The sequence below is a fragment of the Crinia signifera genome, chromosome 1 (assembly GCF_055691185.1).
Source record: "Crinia signifera chromosome 1, ASM5569118v1, whole genome shotgun sequence".
In the NCBI taxonomy this organism is placed as follows: domain Eukaryota; kingdom Metazoa; phylum Chordata; class Amphibia; order Anura; family Myobatrachidae; genus Crinia; species Crinia signifera.
Genome location: NC_139217.1, coordinates 264,189,013 through 264,213,496, shown reverse-complemented (window position 1 = coordinate 264,213,496; position 24,484 = coordinate 264,189,013). Strand labels below are relative to the sequence as shown.

Below are 24,484 nucleotides of genomic sequence, written 5' to 3'. Positions count from 1 at the left end.
CATTATCCTCTCCAGTCTGTAGTCATGGATCCACCACAGAGTATACGTTTCATGTTTATCTCTGACAAACCTAGTTATAAAAACATTCTTTTTCAATTTGTATATTTATAGATCACTTAGCCCAGTGCTGTGCCGCCTGTTGCTCAAAGCACAAGCAGGGTGCCAGACAATGGCAGCAACAGAGGTGGGGATGCAGCACAGTTAAAATTCAAATAGGGGGTCCACACCAACTTCCACTGAGCCCCAGCCAGCAATGTTTGGCAGCCTTTGGGGTGGTAGTTGGTGTGGCTGAAGTCCACAACTTTATGGGGGGTATTCAATGTGGGGGTCACGACAGTCGAGTTTGCTCGACCGCCGTGACCCAGTCCCGTTCTCTCGACCAAGAACATGCAGGCGGGATTCAATGTCCCGCCAGGGAGTGAGAAGGGGGCGTCGCCACTAGTTGCGGCCGAGAAGAGGCGAACTTCAGCCAGCAGAACGAGCCTGACCGCTTGTGATGTCGGGCTCGTTCTGCCGAGATACCCTGCTCAATGCTGTCGGGGAAGACGGCATTGAATAGGGCCTGGCGGGCATCTCCCTGATGGGAGATGCTCATCGGTGATTGAATATCCCTCTTAGACTCTCTAAAAGGAACCACTTTTTGTTTTCTAAAAGGAACAATCTCTTTAATGGACCCAGAACTAGGGCACACTGATACTTGCGGTGGTATCCCAGCAAGGGGTGTGCATTATGAGGTCGACAAAAATTATGTTGACCACTATTGGTCGACACACGAAAGGTTGATGTGGGTTAGGCTTTTTTGGTGCCTGTCAACATAGGTTGACATGGGCACAGTGCCTCGCTGTACACGGCACACTTATATTCTCCCTATATGCCCACTGGAATGAATTAGACAGTTAAAAATAAAAAAAACAATTCATGAACAACTAATGTTGACCTAATGCACATCAACCTTTTTCATGTGTCCAACTTCTGACTGTCAACCAATTGTGGTTGATCTAATGACTGCATACCCCAGCAAGTCAACAGTTAAGGACCAAATATTTTTTATTCTAGCCTATATCTAGTACCTATAACTATACCTTATCTAGTGCATAATTCAAGAACCAATCTCACTGAGGGGCAGATTTATTAAGCTCGGTGAAGTGATAATGTTGCTGGTACTTGATCACCGGCCAATCAGCTACTTACTGAAGTTACAGGCTTGGTTTGAAAAAAGACAGGTAGGAGCTGATTGGCCAATGATAAAGACCAGACACTTTATCACTTCCCCAAGCTTAATAAATCTACCCACAGTGATTGCTTTATCATTCCGATCTGTTTTCACCTAGAGCAGGCATGTCCAAACTATGGCCCTCCAGCTTTTGTCCCATCATGCCATGCAACAGTTTTGCTATTAGGGAGTGCTAAAATTATGGCAAGGCATGGTGGGATGTGTAGTTTTCAAACATTACTATTAGAAGACAGATGGAATGTACTCTAGATTGTGGATGAAACCATATTTGCTTATTTTTCTACATGGATTACACCCATAGAGGAATGAAGGTGCGCTCAAACTTTCATGTAGTTTAAGATATATGAAAATGAAATAGCTAAAATAAACATAAAACTATTTTCAAGTCAGTTATACCAATTGCATTTGCTGTATTTAAAAAAAAAGTTACAGGCTTGGAAGTTACAGGCTTGGTTTGAAAAAAGACAGGTAGGAGCTGATTGGCCAATGATAAAGACCAGACACTTTATCACTTCCCCAAGCTTAATAAATCTACCCACAGTGATTGCTTTATCATTCCGATCTGTTTTCACCTAGAGCAGGCATGTCCAAACTATGGCCCTCCAGCTTTTGTCCCATCATGCCATGCAACAGTTTTGCTATTAGGGAGTGCTAAAATTATGGCAAGGCATGGTGGGATGTGTAGTTTTCAAACATTACTATTAGAAGACAGATGGAATGTACTCTAGATTGTGGATGAAACCATATTTGCTTATTTTTCTACATGGATTACACCCATAGAGGAATGAAGGTGCGCTCAAACTTTCATGTAGTTTAAGATATATGAAAATGAAATAGCTAAAATAAACATAAAACTATTTTCAAGTCAGTTATACCAATTGCATTTGCTGTATTTAAAAAAAAAAAATTTACAGGCTTGGAAGTTACAGGCTTGGTTTGAAAAAAGACAGGTAGGAGCTGATTGGCCAATGATAAAGACCAGACACTTTATCACTTCCCCAAGCTTAATAAATCTACCCACAGTGATTGCTTTATCATTCCGATCTGTTTTCACCTAGAGCAGGCATGTCCAAACTATGGCCCTCCAGCTTTTGTCCCATCATGCCATGCAACAGTTTTGCTATTAGGTAGTGCTAAAATTATGGCAAGGCATGCTAGGATGTGTAGTTTTCAAACATTACTATTAGAAGAAAGATGGAATGTACTCTAGATTGTGGATGAAACCATATTTGCATATTTTTCTACATGGATTACACCCATAGAGGAATGAAGGTGCGCTCAAACTTTCATGTAGTTTAAGATATATGAAAATGAAATAGCTAAAATAAACATAAAACTATTTTCAAGTCAGTTATACCAATTGCATTTGCTGTATTTAAAAAAAAAAAATGTATATATGGTTTCTTCAGTAATTTAGGTGTTTTCTAGCTACTGGCCCGTATTAGTTTGGTTCGCTTTATTCATGTCAATTTTTTATAGATATACTTTTTTTTTTTTTAACAATTTTATTCAATAGATGAAAAAGTTCAGATGTCAAAAATCAACATGCAGAAAACTGATAAAAAATAGATTTCAGTTATCAACAATACAATTCAAGCTCCTTACACTCACTTACAAAGCATCACCCATTCCTCTCCCACCAACATATCTGACCTTGTCTCTCTTCACGCTCCCATCCGCCCTTTCCGTTCCACAAATGCACGTCTCCTCTCCTGCAAACTGGTTACTTCCTCCCATTCCCGCCTCCAGGACTTTGGCTGTTGTGCTCCGTGTCTCTGGAATTCTCTAACTCTCCCTATCAGACTTACCACATCCCTACAAAAGTTTAAACGGGCTCTCAAGGCCCACTTCTTCATTAAATCTAAACATTTCTCATCCTAACCCTAACCCTATGTTTATGCTCGCTTCTATCCCTGCTGTGTCACCCGTTTGTCTGCCCCTTCTCTTTAGAATGTAAGCTCTAACGAGCAGGGCCCTCTCTCTCCTCCATGTGTTTTTCCAAGAATATATTTCTGCCACTGTTATAATTGCGTCAGCGTCCGCTGCTGCAACTGTCTTTTATTTACCATGTACGTGTCCTATTTTGAATTTGTACTGTAAATCACTAATTTCTTCTTTTGTTCTTTTGCTCATTTATGTATTGTATTATGCCTGATAAGTTTGTGCTGGTGACGACTGACATCTGGGATACACAATGGCAATAGAGTATTTTTCAGCTTAAAAGGAACGTTTAAACAGGTCAAAGTGTGGAGAAGTTCTTTCCAAAGAGAAACAAGTTTTGGACACATACACTTGGGGTGAAATGTAATAGGATGAGAGATTCAGAAAGTGAGAGATCTGGTAAGAAATCTTCAGTTTTCTTAAAGCAGCAATCATTTACACTTCAAAACCAGTTTGATTTTGAAGTGTAAAGGATTGCCGCTTTAAAAAAACTGGAGATTTCTTACCGGTACTTGTGTACTATCACGGCGCCCATCGCATCGCAGACCATATCGCATGCGATATCGCTCGATGTTCCACAATGTCATACAATTTTAAATTGTATATGGCATACAATGCCATACAATGCGCTGGGATGCGATTATAACTTGTATAAGCACCCTAATGGGTGCTTACAATGTTAAATGCACCCCCACGCCACCCCCCAAGTATAAACGCGAACCTGAAGCGTGGCCGGCGGCGGTACGCATCCTACGACCTTTTCATACCCCCACTATCCACGTCGGCGTGGAGTTGATTTTATAAAGTGTGGCAAGCCCCGCGAGGGGACGCGCAGAACTTCACAGGTATAGGCGTCAGCTCGCCATGCTTCGGGCTCGGTGGCTCGCTGCGCTCGCCACACTTTATAAAATCAACTCCACGCCGACGTGGATAGTGGGGGTATGAAAAGGTCGTAGGATGCGTACCGCCGCCCCTCGCGGGCAACTAATTATCGTGGGCGCCGTGCTAGTACACAAGTACCTTCTTACCAAATCTCTCACTTTCTGAATCTCTCATCCTATTACATTTCACCCCAAGTGTGCAGGAAATTCACGTATCACTGCCACATCTCCAGCATAAACTTGATACGTCTGGGAACATTTTGTGTAGTTGTGAAGGAACATAATACCATCTATAGAGAAGTTTATATGCATTTTCCTTTATACGCACACATATGGGCCTTTTTCAGATCTGATCGCATTAAAAATTTGTTCTTAAAATGGGCAAAACCATATGCACTGCAGGTGGGGCAGATGTAACATTTGCAGAGAGAGTTAAATTTGTGTGAGTTATTTTGTTTCTGTGCAGGGTAAATACTGTCTGCATTATTTTTACACTGCTATTTAGATTTCAGTTTAAACACACCCCACCCAAATTTAACTCTCTCTGCATATGTTACATCTGTCCCACCTGCAGTGCACATGGTTTTTCCCATTTTGAGAACAAATTTGTACTGCGATCAGATCTGAATAAGGGCCATGGTGCTAGAAGCTACATTAGAAAAAAGTTCTCAAACTGTTCTCAGGACCCCACAGAGTTCACAATTTCCAGGTCACCCGGCATGTACACAGGTGCATTCATTACTCATTGACACATTTTATAAAAGATCCACAGGTGGAGCTAATTATTTCACTTATGATTCTGTGAGGAGACTTGCAAAATGTGCACTGTGTGGGGCCCTGAGGACCGAATTTGACTCAAAATCATCGGTGGTTCATGGCCGATGTCGAATACTTTTGCCATCGATGGAATCGCAAAACAATGTTTTGCTCCTTTTTAATTTTGTAAGTGCAGGGACATGGAGCATAGCTCCACCCCTGACACCCGTGAAGCCCCTCCTCCTGTGCTTTAATTGGCCCACAGGCCAATCAATCAAATACAATGGATGACCATCGATATGTAAAAATATCGATGGTCACCCATTGCATAGTTAAGCACTATTGATGGCCAGTTGCAGAATTGTCATCAATGGCAACGATGGCCATCCCTAATCTAGAGTTTCTGCAATATCAGCCTCCCAAGTCAATTCATGGGATTCTCACAAGTTAGTGGAAAAATGTGATAACTCTGAGGTACAGAGTTCAAATAAGGCCCTTGGTATTAGCATTGTGGAAGGATAATGATTCAAAGACAGTAAGAGATCTAGTAGTGAGTGAGTGTATGTTTCACAGTGGAATGAACGTGTCTGAGTTGCAGGTATTGATAAAAGTGTTTATGATTGCAGAACATTTTTTTTCCATTTCTTCCTGCAAAAGATGATTCAAGAATGATAATGATATCCATGCAGACAATGTGAATTTGCATACCGTATAGATACAGTAGATATTTTTTCTCACGTGTTACATACCCTAATCTGTTTAATAATATTGCCAATAAACTTCTACATCTAGCAAGCTATGTGAACAAATACTTGTAAATTACCTGACCATCCTTTGCTGTTGACATTCACCCAGACTTGGCCAAGATGTACCATCAAACCTTCTGAAGAGTGGAGAAGGTGCACAAAGCAACCAATCAGTTGCTACATATTTTCTAAAATGTTCTTGATAAATGCTAGTCATTGTCTGATTGGCTACATTAGGAAAATGTGCTTTTCTACATCACTCTTTATAAGGCGCCTATTGAATTATTGTGATTGACCTTTACCTTAACATTAACATTTGTTACCCCTAGAAATAACTCACTCGGACACATGACCTGAAATAACTCACACGAACACATGACCTGAAATAACCACACGGACAACCACTGAATAAGTTTAAAAGGTCAACAGTATTTATTGTTGGTATGACCCTATTGAAAGGGATGGCCAGGAGAGCGCTTGGAGACCAGCTAAGTCACAAACGTTAACAATGGCGGCGACTACAACGCCCCAACTTGTAACCAGGGCGATGAACCGCCCCCCCCCATTGAATTCAAGGCACAGCCCGCACTGTGACGGTCTTACCGCCCCTCCTATTGCATGGTGAGGACAGTTCAAGGAAGTGGCCATCGTCCCCCCTCAGGGGTAGAACTCACCAGCCGTCCTGGCAGAGGGTGGCAATACCGCACAGTGACCTCCTGTACCTCAAACTTGACCGCTGATCGAGAGCGCCCTCCCGCCAATTATAAATTGATATTTGTGAAGCTAAATTGTGTGAAGGCCGACAGGCCGGGTGGTAATTGAAGAAAGCAAGGGAGGGAGGGTGGGAATCCAGACTCAAAGAGGAAGAAGGAAACCCTGACTACTCCTTAAATACACCTGCATAAGCTACCACCCATTCTACACCTGTTTGGCTACACCTACAACAGTGGACTCTATGGGGTAAGAAACATTTCACTAACTTTATTATACCAATCACAAAATTGCAAGGCACTTATATGCCCTCATGCCTATGCAGCCCTCGCTTAATCGAAAGCTTGATACATCTCCCCTTTTGTCTTAAATACATATCCAGTTTTGTCTTTGCATGATTATTTCTCTAGCTTCGTTTCATCCAGGTCAGTCTGACACCCCCATCTATATGTGGTGCTTTCTGTGAGGTATCCTGGTATGTTCTTCTAACAACTCCAACATCTTGTCGAATGGCATTCTCCCTGTGACATAACACAAACCATAAATAACATAGTTGATGCAGTGGATATATTTAATTTGATGTAAACAAAACTATTAAAAACAATTACCTTAAATAAAAATGTGCTCATACCAGGGTTGCTAATGATTATATATGCAGTCGAAAGTGACAGGCGCACATATGCTACTGCCCAACTGCCCACTTTAAAGATGTGCTCTGAATTTTGTACATGTACAGACGGTGGTGGAGGTCATTAGTGACCATTTTTCCTTTTTGGTGCATACACACTGGGCAATATTATTAATGATATCCCTCAGAAGGGCAAAAATGGACAATATCTTTCATTATATCACTGGCCAAACACCTAAAAATGGGATGCAGTTAAAATCCCGGCGGTCGGGATCCCGGCGTTCAGAATCCCGACGCCGGAATCCTGACCGCCGAAATGCCGACACATTCTCCCTCCTGGGGTGTCCACGACACCCCTGGAGGGAGAATAAATTAGTGTGCCAAGCGTAGCGAGGCACCGGGCCCGCTGCGTGGCGAGCGCAGCGAGCCCGCAAGGGGGGGGCGATCCACGTCCCCCCCTTGTCGGCATTTCGGCTGTCGGGATTCCGGCGTCGGGATTCTGAACGCCGGGATCCCGACCGCCGGGATTCAATACTGAATCCCCTAAAAATGTATTGTCCAATATGACCGATTGAAACCAAAAAACTGAAAAATGACCCTTTGCTCCAAAAACAGGCGGAAAACTGACTAAATGGTAATTCAGACAAACTGGTTAAATCAAATGAATTTAACTAATTTGATTGATAATTTTTGTCTGGTTTTCCTGTGTTTGGGAGAAAATTATCAATTGCGATTTGCACCCATATATTACCAGATTTTTGTTACAACCATCCAGAGATTCGACAATAAATCTTTAGGTGTATGGCCAGCATAACATGTTTTTCAGAGTTCCTAGTTGGTGCATGGGTGTATTCATTACTCATAGACACATTTTAAAAGATCCACAGGTACAGTAGGTCTAATTCCACTTGTGCTAAATATGTCACAAGTGGCTCCTGAGGACTGAAGTTGGGATTGTGATAGACATTACAATGTAATCAGTGGGTATCAGATCTTAAGTAAATACATTTGATCTGAAAAATCAGAAATGTGCAATGGAGGACTGTAGAAGGATCGTATATTTACTTGTATAATTACAATAGGCATATATTAATGAGCTATAGTTATCGTTATACTGTATAACAGTTCAGTAATTTCTCCTTACTTTTATTGATATCACCTACATACTCACTGTCTTTCCCGAAGCGAGCAGAGCACTTGGGCGATGATAGTGTGCTGTCCACTGTTTGTTCGCTCCTTAACCACTTTTACTAGTTCAGACATAGGAAGCTGCAGTCTCTCTACATCCACCCATAATGTATTTATCTGCTAGGAACATGGGGAAAGGCATACAGTATAACTCTGATTCAGAACAGTACTCTGGAAAGAGTTACTCGTTTAACACTCTTGGTGACCTAGCATAATTTACTTTTGTTTGTGTCCTAGACACTAATAAGCACATTTTGGGTAAGGATTAAAGCCTCCCCAAAGGCGTGCCATGATGCATGTCAGCTTCAATCATTTGTACCCTCACATTTTTACACTACCAGTTTAGGCATAAAGGCCTAGTACGCTTTAAGAATTGGGGGAATCACACAATTTTTTTTATTTTACCATTTAAAATGATTTAGGTTCTCAAACTCGGTCCTCAGCAAATCAAAAGTTCATGTTTTCATGGTTTCCTTACAGAATCACAAGTGAAATAATTAGCGCCACCTCTAGATCTTCAAAAATGTGTCTGTGCACTTGCAAGGTGACCTGGAAAACATAAACTGTTTGGGGTCCTGATAACCTAGTTTGAGAACCACCGATCTAGAGAAAGTTACTAGAATGATCCTGAACTACAATGACATTGCGAACATTGGTGGCAGGGGTGCTGGATGTCCTCCTGAAAGTCGGGATTCCGACGGTCAGTATACCAACTTTGGAATCCCGACTGTTAAAAACATGACAGTCGGGATCCCGACTTACAGGGGCTATTCTCCCTTGTGGGGGTCCACGACCTCCATAGAGGTAGAATAGAACCTGTGTAGCGAGCCACCCAGCGTGGGAAGAGCACCAAGCCTGCAAGGGTCTTCGTTGCGCTCGTCCCGCTCTCTGAGTACTGACAGTGAGGTATCCAATGTCGGTCTACCAACTATCAGAATTCTGCCTATCGGAGCCCCATACCACACTCGGTGGCAGGATGACTTAAGAATGTCAAAACAACTTTTAGTAAATTCACCATTGATCTGTGGCAATGTTCATTGGTGTCAAAACATGTCCATACCAATCACTTGTTACTTTTTGATTTATGTGTCTGCCCATATCTCTCTCCTTTCAATAAGAAACTATGGGCCTGATTCTAGTTCACTCTTTCTGACAAAATTCTTCTTAGATGGACAAAACCATGTGCACTGCAGGTGGGGGCAGATGTAAAATGTGCAGAGAGAATTAGATTTGGGTGAGTTATTTTGTTTCTGTGCAGGGTAAATACTGGCTGCTTTATTTTTACACTGCAATATAGATCTCACTTTGAAGTAAAACCCCACCCAACTCTAATTCTCTCTACACAAGTAACATCTGCCCCACCTGCAGTGCACATAGTTTTTTCCATCTAAGAAGGATTTTGTCAGAAAGAGTGAACTAGAATAAGGCCCTATATACTGTATATATATTTATGTATCTATCTACCTGCATCTACGTCTATGTATGGTGCTACAGGATCCTTTGGACACTATATAACTAAAATAATATTTTCTTTCACTATATGAAACATTTATGCTTACCTTTTGTAATGGCTTTTGCTCTTTTGAGTTCAGCTGTTGGGGTATTTGTTTCAATATGACTTTGGGAAAGGCAACCAGAAGAGAGTCACTGGGCTTGTGTTCTTTATTACAGGCAAGTCTGCCTTCATCTGTTACTGCCACCAAACTTGCTCTTCTTTTTGCTATTTCCACAGGTTTTGATTGCTCATTAAAGGTCTTACAGTTTGATACAGAAGGGAGAGACAATTTAATTGCCTTATTATTCCTTTCAGGAGCCAATTGTTCCTTAACACTTTCTTCTTTTCTTTTAATTCGCTTCTCTGAAAGTTCTGAAGTAGAAGCTGAACTGACATCCTGTGAAATGTCCACCTCACACTCAGTAACCTGGCTTAGGATTGGCCGGAGATCGACTATTATTCTCTGAACTGTAGGTCGCGGCCTGATAGGTTGTTCCTCTGCAGGTTTGATGTCTTCTCTACGGGGGTATTTGAAATGATTTATCTGAAAAGATAACACAATGGTATAGTATGTGTCAGTATAGCCTACTTTCAATTACATAAAGCTTGCAGAAATGTATAATAATTTGTAATCATATTTCTAGCATAAACAAGACATAAAATAAACATTCATAATGTCCACATGTACTAAAAAGTCCTCCTGCTTAAATATAAAAAGATTCTTACACATTCCTGTTTGAAGCAGTGATAAGGGAAAAGAAGTGAGTTGGTGGAGAGTTGCCAATGGCAACCAATCCGCTGCTCTATATCATTTTATATTATGTAAATTACAGATGTTACTTCAGTGCTGTTTGGTTCCCATGGGCAACTTCTCAACTGGCTCACGTCTTCTACCTTATCACTGCTTCATACATCTGCCCCTTAGTGTCATATGGAACACACAGGAGGCCTCACAGGTGGATGAGGGGGTTGCTGACAAAGTGGAGGAGAGAGTTGCCTGCTTGGGAACACATCTACTGTAATATTGAGTGGAGGCAATTCTGAGACAAGGTTGGTTGGTGAAACGATATGATACAGGCAGAGTTAGCAAAAAGTCATATTAGGCAGCTAGTCTTTGATGATCAGGAGTTTCAAATGAAGATTCAAAAAATGTGGTGTGTATTATTGGGTGTGGAAAAAAAATCCAAAGGATGGGAGAAATCTTGGAGAGGGGTGTGGGATGTGGTTCTAAGTAGAAGTTGAGGCACTGATCAATGACAAAATGGAGCGGGTGTAAGGAGTGTCAATAGTTGGAGGCGAGTAGTCTGAATATGATTCCATAGTGGAAGGTGAACCAGTATAGAGCCAGTATAGAGAGTGATGAAGTGGAGTAGTGCTAAGGGCGAGATGTACTAAGCCATGAACAGTGATAAAATGGAGCCACCAACCAAAATGCTTCGACCTGTCATTTTTCAAACATAGCCTATGACATAACAGGTACAGTAGGAGCTGATTGGCTGGTGGTTTATTATTCTCCATGTTATCACTTCTCAAGCTTAGTACATCTGGCCCTAAGGATGAACTGAAGTATGAAGAGATGAGAAAGAGGGTGATTGAACCAGGAAGTTTGCAGACAATATATTGTATAGCATTGAGTCAGGGCCGAATTTGGGGGTCAGGCCGCCCCTAGGCACAATATTTTTGTCCCCCCCCCCCCCGCCCATAGAGAAGGCCGGGGTGATAGAGCACAGTGAGTAATAGAGGACGAGGGAAGGAGAAGTGAAAGAAAAAGAGAGAGAGGAGCGAAGGGACAGTCAGAGAGAGGACAGTGTATAGATACTTGCTAGCTCTGCTTGTCCATCTCGTCCTCTGTCCTCTTCAGCCTCACCGGCGGGTCCCAGCTCCCAGCAGTGCACAGCTCCTGCCTCCCACGAGAGACAGCAGTCGGGTCCCGTGGTGTTCAGCGCCAGGCTCCCGCGGGAGGTCGCAAGGTGGATCCCAGCTCCCATGGTCTGTTGCTCCTCTCTCCCATGAGAGGTAGCAGGCAGTTCCCGGCAGAGCAGGGCTCCGGGCTCCAACAGGAGGTTACAGGTGGATCCCGGCTCCAGGTGGTGTGCGGTTCCCGGGCTCCCGCGTGAGATGGCAGGTGGGTCAGCTATCTTTAATTGCAGCTGTTTTTTTTTTAAATCTGCTAAATGACAGGGGGAACATCGTGCTGCCGACAATGATAGGTGCCGCCCCTAGGCCAGTGCCTCACGGGCCTAGTGACAAATCCGGGCCTGCATTGAGTATAAACAAAGCTTCAAAGGTGAAGGCTGCAGAATTTGAAAAGACTGTGTGGTTTATTTACAAAGATGGAAGTTCTATTAAGATGGGATGTTGCTATGGGCAATCAATCAGATTATATGTATTACCTTCTAGAAGGTACTTAATAAATAATCCGTATTTTCTGATTGGTTACTTGGTTCTGATTGGATGCATCCCATCTTCAATAGAACTTTCATTTTAGTAACACCCCTGTATGTGAGGAGTGAAATAGGGGATGGTACCAAAACCGGTTCCTGTCAGTCAAGTTGTAAGTGGATTGCAAAAAAAAATAATCGCTGATTTTTTTGTCGGATTGGCCTTGCGCATGTGTGATACAATCTGAATACATGCGCAGTCATTTGATAATTGATCGTCTTAGGAATTCACACAACGGTGACCAGCGCTGAATAACCCCCACTGTCCACAAAAGTAGCAACTCAGACACCATGTATTTACACATATGATCAAGCAGCCCCAAAAATGGATGTGACATGCATGCATTTTACCAACCACTCCCCTTAAACTACATGTTACCGGCTCCAAATGGCCACTCCCTGTCAATATCTCTACAACAAAGGTCTCCCTGTGAGCGAAATCACAACACCACTCTGACACATGCACATTGCGATTGCAATTCAATCGCAGTTTGTTGATAATCACCCCATTGCGTGAACATGGCAGCAGAGCGTAATCTCTCAAAAGGGCATTCAGGAGGTATATGAAAAAAGGCTACTTACTAAAGTGAAAAGTATACTGGGAGACTTGGCCCATCCAAACCATTGAGTGTTTTCTATACTACCCTCTGATAAGCTATATAAAATCTTTTTTGTTTCAAACTAGTTGACTGAGAGGGAAAAATCTTTCCAGACAAAGTTAAATGTGTTAAATTGTGCAAATTCCATGAGTTGGCTCTTTTAAGTTACGATGTTCTAATGCTTTTTATAGATTCTGTTATTTGCACAAATACATTTTTGATTGACTGTTCATAAATGTGAATTGTTGATGACAATAAAGTTCTTCAATACATTTTTATAATGGACATTGCGTACAAACAGGAATTAGGCTTCATACATGGAGGAAATTATCAAACATCTTCCATTCAGAGCTTGAACTAAACAGGTGTACACACGGGGAGACTCTTCTAAGAGATTTTGACAACATAATAATAGGTTTGCCTGAATTGCCCCAGGTGTAAACAGCGGGCGATAGTGATGCACAGATCCGCAGCGTCGCTATTGCCTGGCCATATAGGAAGTGCAGGCAAGAATATTTTTGCTACACTGTGGCTGTGGCTTCCAGGGCTGGCAGGATGTACTGTAGTCTGACGGCTTAACTACATCTTGATACACACGGGGCTCACATGAAATTGCCGGGGCTGAGTCCCGTGTGTACACGGCTTAAGAATCATTTCATAGGTTGACTAATTAGGACATGGGAAGCAGGATTCCACTGAAAGAAACAGAAACAGTGCAAATGTTGGTGATGGGAGGACCCTATATATCTAGCCCCTGGGATTTTAAAAATGATCTTTAACCATTGAAGTTTATGCAGTCAAACTAGGGTGCATACACACTGTACAATTTTTTTGACCAATTTGGTTGAAAGACATTTCCATTGAACCCAGTGTCCTGGACTAAAGATGTTGACGAAAGATTTTGACGACAGACGAAAGAAGAAAGATCTAGCTACAGTTTATAGGCTCTTTTTGAAAGATATTCAAATTGAGCTGCATGCACAGTTGACGAACAATCTTGATGAACAACTGGCAGGTATGCGCATCATCATTCATCGTTTGTTTGTTGACAATATCTTTTGTCAACAACTTTCGTCCAGGACACTGGGTTCAATGGAAATGTCTTTCAACCAAATTGGTCAAAAAAATTGTACAGTGTGTATGCACCAGTGTCTTAACCAGCCAACTAAATCGCTGCACATTGTGGAATTATGGTTTCTGCATCTTTATTGTTCCCCATTGATGTATCCTCATCTCAGTTTTATACAGCAGTAAGTTAAATCTGAGGGCTGAGGAGGACAATAAAGAAAGTTATTGTAACAGTCTAAAATAATTGCTGCTTTGATATATGGCACATTGACCTGATGAAAATCCCTAGTCACCATTAGCAGATAATTAAACAGCAGGAACAAGGGAGTGACTAATAGCATAATGGTGTCAGCCCAGTTCAAAACAAAAACATGCCTTAAATAACAAACCTGAATGAAGTTACCAAGCAGTTATACTGTATGGTTTGGATTAGAATTTAATGAGAATAACAGACAAGGGGCCAGATGCACTAACCTTCAAAAGTGATAAAATAGAGAGTGATAAACAACCAACAAATCAGCTCATGCCTGACATTTTTCAAACACAGTCTGTGACATGGCAGATAGGAGCTGATTGGCTGACTGTTTATCACTCTCCATTTTATCACAAATAACAATTTACTATGGGGCCCAGGCATTTCTAGTTATGCCCTGGTTGTTAATAAAGAAATGCACTACACAAAACACTTTGAAAGCGATATATATTAAAATATTGCTCCACTGTAGGTACCAGATGACTATCTCTTTAAATCTCTAATACAAATCACCCGGATTTGGTATGATTTGTCAATGCTTGTGAGGTCCACAGTCAACAGTGTGGTTGGGAGAATGCTGACACAGTGGTAATTTGATTGAAATAAATTTAACCCTTTGAGTGCCAAGTGAATTTGTCAAAATACAGATGGTGCCGCTCTCATTGACTCTGCTGGCGCGCCAGATGCCATTTTCTAGCGGTGGATGCTCCAGTGCACGTGGACGCGTGAGAATCTCAGATGCTCGCGTGTCCATTGCTGGGAGTGGCAGAGTGTCCATGCCGAGTGTCTCCGACACACGCGTGCTACATTCGCCAGTGCTCCGTGGCGACTGGTACGCTGGGAGCAGGCTCCGGCTCCTTTGGTAGGTGTGGAATTTGCCATACAAACATTTGTATTCATCATAATAACCTGTAATATTGACCTTATATAGGAAAAACTCTTTTTACACAACATATTTTATTTGAATTTATATAACAAATGTGAGGGATGCTGGCATTTTTAGCAGATATTTTGCACATCTATCACAGAGATGTTGGCACTCAAAGGGTTACCAGAGTTTGCATTTTAACTGTAAACATCAAGCTTTACACTAAAAAAGCTTTAATTAAAATGATTAAAACAAGAATTTTTCATATAGGAAAGGCTCAGGAAAGAGTGACAAAAGGCTGAGAGGTGCACTTGGAAAAAACAGAATTGAATACAGTAATGTAATAAAACAAGTCCGATGGTAGTGATAATGGAAGTACAGATAAAAGGGACAAACAAAATGGCTTCAGAGACTTAAGGCCCCCATCCACTATCCGATTTTGGGACGATTTCATCCGATTTCGGCACTTTGTGCCGATAATCGGGGGAAATCAGCCCAAAATCGCAGGTGTGTGATATCTGATCCGATGCGCGGTCCTGTGCACATCGGACCGGATCAGGGAGGTCGGACGGTCAGTACATACGATCACGTCCGACCTCCCTGTATGCATATGCCTGCCCACCTGACAGGCATATGCATGCAGACACCGGGGGGGAGCAGTGGGGCGGGCAGCGGGTCCCTGAGCGCCGGGGAGTGCTGACCTGGCCGGGCGGTGATGTTCATATATATCAGCAGCGCTGCGGGAGTCGGGAGGGGACGTGGTGCCGGGTGCCGGGTGCGGCGAGTGCTGCTGGCTGACCTGGCTGGGCATGTGATAACAAATAGCAGCAGCTGGGACGGGACGTGCAGTGGCCCGCCCCACTGCTCCCCCTGATGAGAGCACCGCCGCCCCCTGCCCCTCACCGACCGCCCCCTGCACACCGACATGTGATAAATCGCAAGCGATTTATCACATGTCAAATATGGCTCATCAAGTGCCAAATTGTGTGTGAGCCTCCCGGGGAGCTCCCGGGTGGCTCACAGGAGAATTGGGTCCGACTTGTCTTAAGGACAAGTCAGCCTAATGTATGGGGGCCTTTATGGTGTGTACACACGGTGAGATTCTTTTGCTATTCGACTTAAGGTTGGATTGCTTTGCAATCTTTGCTATCTCATGTGCTATTTACATACAATTCATACTATCTACATTCAATCTGCACTATATAGTCATATATGGCTTTTCGATATCAACTGAACGGGAGCGTGCATCGGCATGCAATCGGGATAGAAAGCTTAAAATCATATTCTATCTCCATTCGATGTCTATGCGATACCGATTTTGACTATATAGTCAAAATCATATGTCAAATTGTACCGGGTGTGCACAGCATGACTGATGCCCTGATTGGAGCCATGATTATATAAAACCCTTTATTTCTGGTTATAATTTTGTCTGCCTGTAGTCCTGTGCGGTATAATACATCTGCTTCTTGGAATAGGATGAACAGCATTGTGAAGTGTTTACATATTGAAGAACAGGGACAATTCTCTTATGCTGGAGGGCTCATCCTTGGGGATTTCAATGCATGGGTCGATGATAAGCTCTCACACCTTTGGCCAAGATCTCATGTGCACAATGAATGCTCTCGGGCTCACACAAGTCATCTCCTCTGCTACACATAAAAGTGGTCACACTCTTGATCTTGTCTTCCATATTGGATTAGAAGTCTCTGACCTAACGATAAACCCAGTGGTACTTGTGAGTTATCTGGACGCCCGATTTTTTGATTGTATGCCTTAAGTTAAGGCATACAATCAGATGCGATGCGATGCGATATCGCATCGCATCGCATCGCATCGCATGCGACCATCGGATGCGATGACCCGATTTTTCCATAGGAATCAATGTTAAAATGATTCCTATGGAAAAAGGGGTCCTTTTCATACCCCTACTATCCAAGTGGGCATGGAGTTGGATATAAACCTGTGGCGAGCGTAGCGAGCCACCGAGCCCGAAGCGTGGCGAGCGAAGCGAGCCCCGCGAGGGGACGGTATTCCGTGTCCCCTCGCGGGGCTCGCTACGCTCGCCACGCTTCGGGCTCGGTGGCTCGCTACGCTCGCCACAGGTTTATATCCAACTCCATGCCCACTTGGATAGTAGGGGTATGAAAAGGACCCCTTTTTCCCATTGAATTCCATGTTAAAATGGACTCAGTCCATTTTAACATTGATTCCTATGGAAAAATCGGGTCATCGCATCGCATCGCATCGCATCCGATGGTCGCATGCGATGCGATGCGATGTGCCCGATCCGACCCGATTTTGAAATCGGGCGTCCGGATAACTCACATGTACCAACCCAGTCATATGGTCAGACCACCACTCAATATGGTTCTCAGTCGCAAAGCCTCAAAATAGATCTTTGCCCATGGAATTGACCAGATATCGCCCAAAGAGGGGTATGACTCCTCAGGCCTTGGCAGCTAACTTGGACCTCTCGGGCAGTAATGGGGACCTGTAAAGATCCATGTTCCTTAGTCCATTATTATAACAGGGCTGTGCAGCACTGGATACTATCGCCCCTGAGCGTATACGACCCTGCAAACCTCACCATCAAGCACCCTGGTTTGACAAAAGTATTCGTGATCTCAAGAAAATGGGTTGTATACTTGAAAGACGATGGAGGAAGACAAACCTGGCCGAGGATAAATTAAATCTAATCAAACACATTGTAAAATACCAATCAACAATCACCCGCAAGAAAACAGAGTTCCTTTCAAATGAGATCATGGCAGCAAAAATAAGCTTTTCCGTAGAGTGGAGATGCTTTGCAAACCAGCATGCCTGCAGCCTGATGTAACCCTCTCCCAGTCAAGATGCAATGAGTTTGCTAAATTCTTTGCAGAAAAAGTATCTATTATCCAGGCTGGAATCCCCACAGTGACTCACAGCACTAAAAACCTCTGATCATGGGCGGAATCTTGCTGTTGTCCTGGATAGTGGCCTGACACTTAAACATCAGGTGTCAGCCACAATCAAATCCTCATTCTATAATCTAAGGAATATATCCAGAATCAAGCACTTAATTCCCTCAGAAGACCTGCCTAAAGTCATACATGCATTTATATCATCACGCCTAGACTATTGCAATGCTCTCTACCTGGGTCTCCCATCAAAAGAATTGCACCGCTTGCGGCTTGTACAAAATGCAGACGGCAGACTAACCAGCCCCGCTCCAGCCACATAACTCCCATTCTCTATGCCCTTCACTGGCTACCTGTAAAATGGCGAATTGTTTTCAAGATTGGCTTACTCACTTTTAAGGCCCTACATGACCAGGGCCCAAGGTACCTGCAGCAGCTTCTGATTCCTTACTGTCCTACTCAATTACTTTGATCCGGTGAAGAAGGACTACTAACAGTACCCAGAATGTCCCTGAATTCATCTGGGGGTCGAGCTTTCAACTTTGTTGCTCCAACTCTATGAAACTCTACTCCTCATACAGTGTGAGATGCCCCCACTGTAGAATCCTTTAAAAATAGACTAAATACGTACTTATTTACTCAAGCATTTTACTGATTCCTACTGTTAAGCTTGTTGTGTATTTTGAGCTGTACAGACAATGGTAAAGCACTTTTGAGTCCTATTGGGAGACAAGTGCTATATAAATATCATTATTATTATTATTATTATTATTATTAATAATATTATTATTATACCTCAGACTATCCCAGGGTATAAGCCATGTGATTATCAATGCATCCATAATAGTTTCTTACCTTCAGTTGACTGTCTGTATCTGTGTTACCTTTCGACTGGACACCACCTACATAGGAGAGAGAAGAATGGAGGTGTATATTCTCATTGCGTGTACACTTATTACTACAACAAAGAGGTTTTATATTGTATTATTTATTAGACCTTTAGACCCCTGTAATGTAGCATGTGTATTAAGAACAGTTGTGAAATAGAACATTCTATAAACTGATTTTTAAATGTATTAAAATGTATACAGTTCTGGAATAATTCGTAGTGTGTAATACAGAGGCCGTGTAGATATTAGAGCTTCATACTGCATGGTCATCAGCATGGATCTTGAGGAAGAGTCCCTGGATCAATCACCTGCTATAGAAACAACAGCAAGCATATATTGAATGGTCTGGACCCCTAATTTGCTTCAAGTTAAATCTTCCCTTCCTTCCTTTATTCCAACTCTTAACACATGAGTTGGAACAACTAAGAAACACACAATGTTATTTTGCATAGGCATTTTAAGTACAAAAGAAAGGTTATTTTACACTTAAAAGAAGGTCTTGTGTACAACTGTAGATGACTCCCCTGAGTGGGCAAGCATTTGGCATTGGAGCTGACAGCTGGACATGTTTCTAGCTGCATTTTAATGCTCTTAGAACTATCTGATACTGAACAAGAGTGCAGTGGAATCACCAATGTATAGGAACGCAAATATATCGGGTACATTTATCATGACATATATAAATATATATATATGGGGGCCACCAAAAGGACTCTGCAGAAACCCGTGACCGCACAGGATGCGTAGTCACACACCCCATGACACCATAATCATGCCCCCCCCCCCCAGAGCACTTAGCAGTAGCACATACACCATTTTTTTATTTAAAAAAAAATGGTGTTTCTGTGCCCCATACAGTGGCCATGTTCCCCCTTCCCCAGAACTGCTGGAGTTGGTTCTGACTCCTTCCTATGGTTTATGTGACCCTGGTTAGAATACATGAACAGACAAGTACTTGCCACTGTAGTGCAGGGTTGCCTACATTCCCGGCCCCCCAGAAAGGAGGGCAACCCTCCCGCATTGCCCTGCAACCACCAGCAGACCGCCCCTCGGCGGGGGGGTCCGTGGGTCAAATGACGCGGTTTTAACCCTGCCCCCTACAGTGCAATGCATAAAATACCGGCATTGCATGGTGGGGGGGGGGGGGGGGGCTAACTGACGCAATCACTCTACCCACACCCCCAAAACAGGTAGTGTACAGGGTAGGGTACGTTATCTCATTTTAACATCTCTCCCTGCTTCACATTCCTGCAATTTTAGGCTCCCCAACCCCTTACTATGTGGGAAAGTGACCTGGTGTCCCAGTGAATCCCAAAAGTTTTGTGTCTTCTGCATGATTCAGTAGAATAGGCAAGTAAGTCTTCTGATTCCCATCAAACTTGCAATCCCATCAAAGAGCAATAAATTTGTATGTTCACATTGTTTACCATGGTAGTACCATTTTACAATGTGTGAGAGACATCCTGATAGATGCTCATGTGAATAAGCTGAGTAACAGACTGATTTGTGGAAGAGGTAACTAACCTGATAGTGGTTTTGTAACTCTGCTATTTGACAGGGAGATTAATCGATGTCCAAATTGCTGTTGCTCCTGCTGTCTGTGATCCTCCCTTTGTTTTCCAAGAGCAATCATACTGCTATGCACAGTACAGGTTCTTTAATTAATCTAGGTAGGTAAAGTGCATATATTTAGTATAATTAGAATTAGGTCACACTAAGACCAGCTTATTCATATTATATACTTACAGTATAGCAACCTAAATTTAGTCTACACCCTCCATCTATTTCTGCCTTTTCTAAGGAACTCTAAATTATTATGGCTATTATTAACATTGACCTATATAGGGCCTGAACACAGTGATAAATACGGGCTAACAAAGAAGTAAAAGGACCTTGCTGATTAGCTTACAATCTATAGGGAAACTGGCAAAGATATACAAGGAGCTCAGTGGTGGACCTTGTGGGTTGTGGGCCTAGGTGCTAAGATATAATTTAGGCCCTTCTCTTCCACCCCAACCCAAGTTCACAATATGCAGCATAGCAGTGGGTGACAGGGAGAGGAAGAGGGTGACAGCGTAAGGAATAGGAAGGCAGATTATGACAGAGATAGAGAAAGGGTGGGTGATGGGAAGACAGAGGGTGATGGGTATGTAGAGATACGCCCCGGTGCTGGGACGGTTTCCCCATGCACCGGAGCAGACGGAGCAGTGGCGCCGCCCCCTGCAGCCGGGGCCAATGTACTCGTGCGGTCACTGGCCCTGCTGCTGGTCGGCGCCTGGCTCCTTACCTCGGGTGGCCTGGTGCTACCCTGTGGAGCCGGAGGCAGGTCCCTAGTTGCGGTGGTCGGTAGCGGGCGTGTGGGCATCGGTGAATCCCCACCGCTGCCCCACGTGGACAACGGTGGCGGGCCTGCATCCTCCAGGATGCATGCCCCGCCAATTACGGCGTGGCGACTCGAATTTGGCACCAAAGGGGAGCCAATTGTTACGCCACTGTCATGCACCGTAAATACAACCAACAAATTTAGCATAAAACACCAGTGTGAAACAGACAAAATATATTACATTGTATGTGAAAAAGAGACATGCACAAAAAAAAGTAGAAAGCAAAAACATGCATATAGCTGAGAATATTGCATCACAGCACAAGTGAAAAATACGCCTGCAGTAAATCTATGCAATCAAAGTGTCATGATAAGATTACCTTACACAAGAAAAACATGATAAACTGTTGTTAAGGAATTCTAACCTAATATCATACTAAACCAAAAGCGGGCAAAATGATGGTAAGTGATTCAGAGAAAACAAAGGAGGCCATCAGATTCATTTAACCCTCTGGGTGCCAGTGTGACTAGCCTGTGAATACACCTAGCTTCTCTGCGAAGCAAACGGAGGGATCTTTCACCACCCCGCATGTTATCCGGTTCATGATCAATGATGGTGTTGGGAAGCATTGCTAAACTGTGCCCATTTGTCACAAAGTGCTACTGGCTGGTCACTATGGCCGCAACCAATTGCCGCACAAATTGTGAAAAGGTTAATGGATAGATCTCTGCGCTAATTGCTGCCTATCGACTCAAATTAGTTTGTATGAATCACCAATCACACACAGATAAACATATACAACCAAAAAAAATACTGACAAGTCCTGGGCGCAGGTAATGCTCTCTAATATTCTTGTTGAATGTGCCCAAAAACAAGAAGAGAGAAAGAACAATAATAGTGCAATAATGTCAAATACTTTAAAAACATATAATACTGAGGAGCTACTCTCAGATGGTTGTGACTTGTACCCTTAAATTCAGTATACTTTTCAAGGTAGACTTAGATCGCTTGTTATGGGGGAGGTTATGTCACCACAGGATCCTGAATTCCTCCAATTTCCAATGTTGCATGTAAACAAAGCAAAAAGCTGGTATAGTGAAGTACCGATTTTAATAACAACAAATATTTACATTAAAAACAAGGTATGACAAAACAACTGACTCTCACCGAGTGATGTTGTCTACAAAGGAAGAAGTAGACAATACAAGCAGATGTTTAGGGCAACAAACAGGCGTCCCTGGAAGTTGATCACCTGGGTCAGTCAGAAGTTCCCCTTGTCCTCCACACGGCCAGTGCGTTTCGAAAACCACAGGTTTCTTTTTCATGGCATCAAGGCATTGCTGCACGAATGGTTGACTTATGTCCGGCAATCCTCTCCCACGCAAAGTGCGGTCAGTTTTGACGACATAGCAAAGTCCACAAGGACATGTAATCATGTATATGATAAATCTCGTCATGCAGGTTACCAGAAACTTAATAGGTATGCGGCGTCCAGTATGTGGATGGGGAAATCTCTACCGACCTAGACCAACCTAGACCAGTGACATCAGTTTTCATCACCCAATCTCTGATACTCTAGCCTCAGATATAGCACGGCATAATGCGAGTATTCTCCAACCCGAGTTCTGAGTCAGTGCCCACAACCGGCCAATATTGCTTGGCAATATGTTGAATCTTGCCACTAGCTCTGTTGTAATGATTAACCCAGGGCATACGGTCGCCACAGGTTCTTCTAGTGTTTTTACAAAGAGTTTTCTCCCGTGAATGTTCAAGTGCCCTCAATTTGGCACTTTGCAATTGCGCTTCATTATACCCCCATTTCATAAAATCGGTTGCCATTCTATCGATATGTGTGATGGCCTGTTCAAGATCAGAGCAAATTCTTATCACCCTTAAGATCTGTGAAACTGTGAACTGTGAAACTGGCTGCATGTATGGTGGTATTGCGGTCAGTTGATTTTCGCTATAATTCAGTATGAAGGTGATTCCCCACTATGCTAACTTGCACATATGGACTGATGTAGTAAGTGAACTGGACAGGATGGCCAATAGCATCATGATTGTTAACAAAGTTCTCAAACGACAATTGGTCACCTGTCCAGATCATGAACAGGTCGTCAATATACCTGGTATACAGTAAGATGTTATCAGCAAACAAGTGATTAGTAAACATGATGTCATCTTCAACACTGTACATGTAGGTGTTGGCGTACGATGGGGCCACATTTGACCCCATCGCACAGCCAGACGCCTGCAGGCAGTACCTGCGATCAAAGATTAAATAATTACAGGTAAGTACCATGTTGAGTAAATCAAGTACCAGGTCAACATCAGGCCCTGTGTAGGATGGATTGCCCACAATCAGTCGACGGACTGCCTCCTTACCCTCATTGTTAGGGATTACTGTAGACTGGAAATATCCAGACTGCAAGAAACGCTCCATCGGGATGGTCTTAACAGATCCCAATTTATTCAAGAAGGCAGTGGTGTCAAGTAGATGGCGGGGTGATTGACTATACAAGGTTGCAGGATCGTATCAAGATAGGTTGATACTTTGTGAAAAAGACCGTTACGGGGCAATATGATCGGTCGACCGGGAGGATTAATGATGGACTTATATATCTTGAGCAACGTGTAGATAATAGGTATTGTGGGAGCCTCTGTAATAAGGGCTACCCTTAGTCCATCAGAAATCAATCCAGCATCGACCGCCATACACAGGCGTTCTTTAAATTGTCTACCAAACAGCCCTGTTGGGTCAGCATCAAGCAATCTATATACATGTACATCATCAAGTTGTCGCTTTACTTCTCTGGTATAGTCATTGAGATTCTGAATGACAATCAGAATCGCCTTTATCAGCAGAGCGAATGACAATGTCAGTGTAACCAGATAAATCACATAGCGCACACATTTCAGCATCTGTCAAGTTATTATACTGTCCATCAGATTGTATTGGCAGAGTTGTCAGGAGGTGATAACTTCTTCCCTGTTGGAGACAGATGCCCTTCCCTGTTGGAGACAGAAGTCCCATTGAGTGAAATCTTTCTTGCTATTACCTGGAGAGAACTTTATTTTCATCTTTAATGCTGCTATACATTGGTATTGACAGAACAGGGAAGGAAGTTTAGTTTTTAAACCCATTTAGGTTTGCTCACCTATTGGTGAATTTTTACACATTATACAAATTACCAAGTTTCTATGAAATGATTAGAGGCACGACATAAGAAACCTCTAAAAAGGAAGTGTAATTTCGGTACTTATGTAATATCTGGGCTCCCGTTTTTCTTATGAGACCGCGTCCCCTCGCGGGGCTCGCTGCGCTCGCCACGCTTCGGGCACGGTGGCTCGCTGCACTCGCCACACTATATAAAATCAACTCCATGCGTAGTTGGATAGTAGGGGTATGAAAAAATGGGGTGCATTTAACATGGGAGCCCAGATAATACATAAGTACCGTAATTTCTCCCCTAAAAATTATTTGGGGATACAAATTTTTTGAGTAAGATTTTTTGGTACTTGTGAGTTATCCGGGCGCCCGATTTTTGGTCGTATAGG

At 43.0% G+C, this 24,484-nt stretch overlaps 1 protein-coding gene across 2 annotated transcripts in view; it reads right to left on the bottom strand.

The window, feature by feature from the left end:
- Positions 1-6,613: 6,613 nt before the first annotated feature.
- Positions 6,614-24,484, bottom strand: part of LOC146074323 (uncharacterized) — an 80,645-nt gene continuing 62,774 nt past the window's right edge. Inside the window, exons 2-6 of one of the 2 annotated variants that reach the window (XM_083182275.1) lie at positions 20,127-20,268; positions 18,568-18,614; positions 9,645-10,124; positions 8,069-8,205; positions 6,614-6,790 (exon numbers count right to left, since the gene is read on the bottom strand). In XM_083182275.1, the coding sequence (XP_083038401.1) occupies positions 6,676-6,790; positions 8,069-8,205; positions 9,645-10,124; positions 18,568-18,614; positions 20,127-20,235 (888 nt within the window). In that variant the 5' untranslated portion in view covers positions 20,236-20,268 and the 3' untranslated portion in view covers positions 6,614-6,675. The remainder of the gene's footprint in view (positions 6,791-8,068; positions 8,206-9,644; positions 10,125-18,567; positions 18,615-20,126; positions 20,269-24,484) is intronic. The other variant, XM_083182283.1, reaches the window with a different exon arrangement.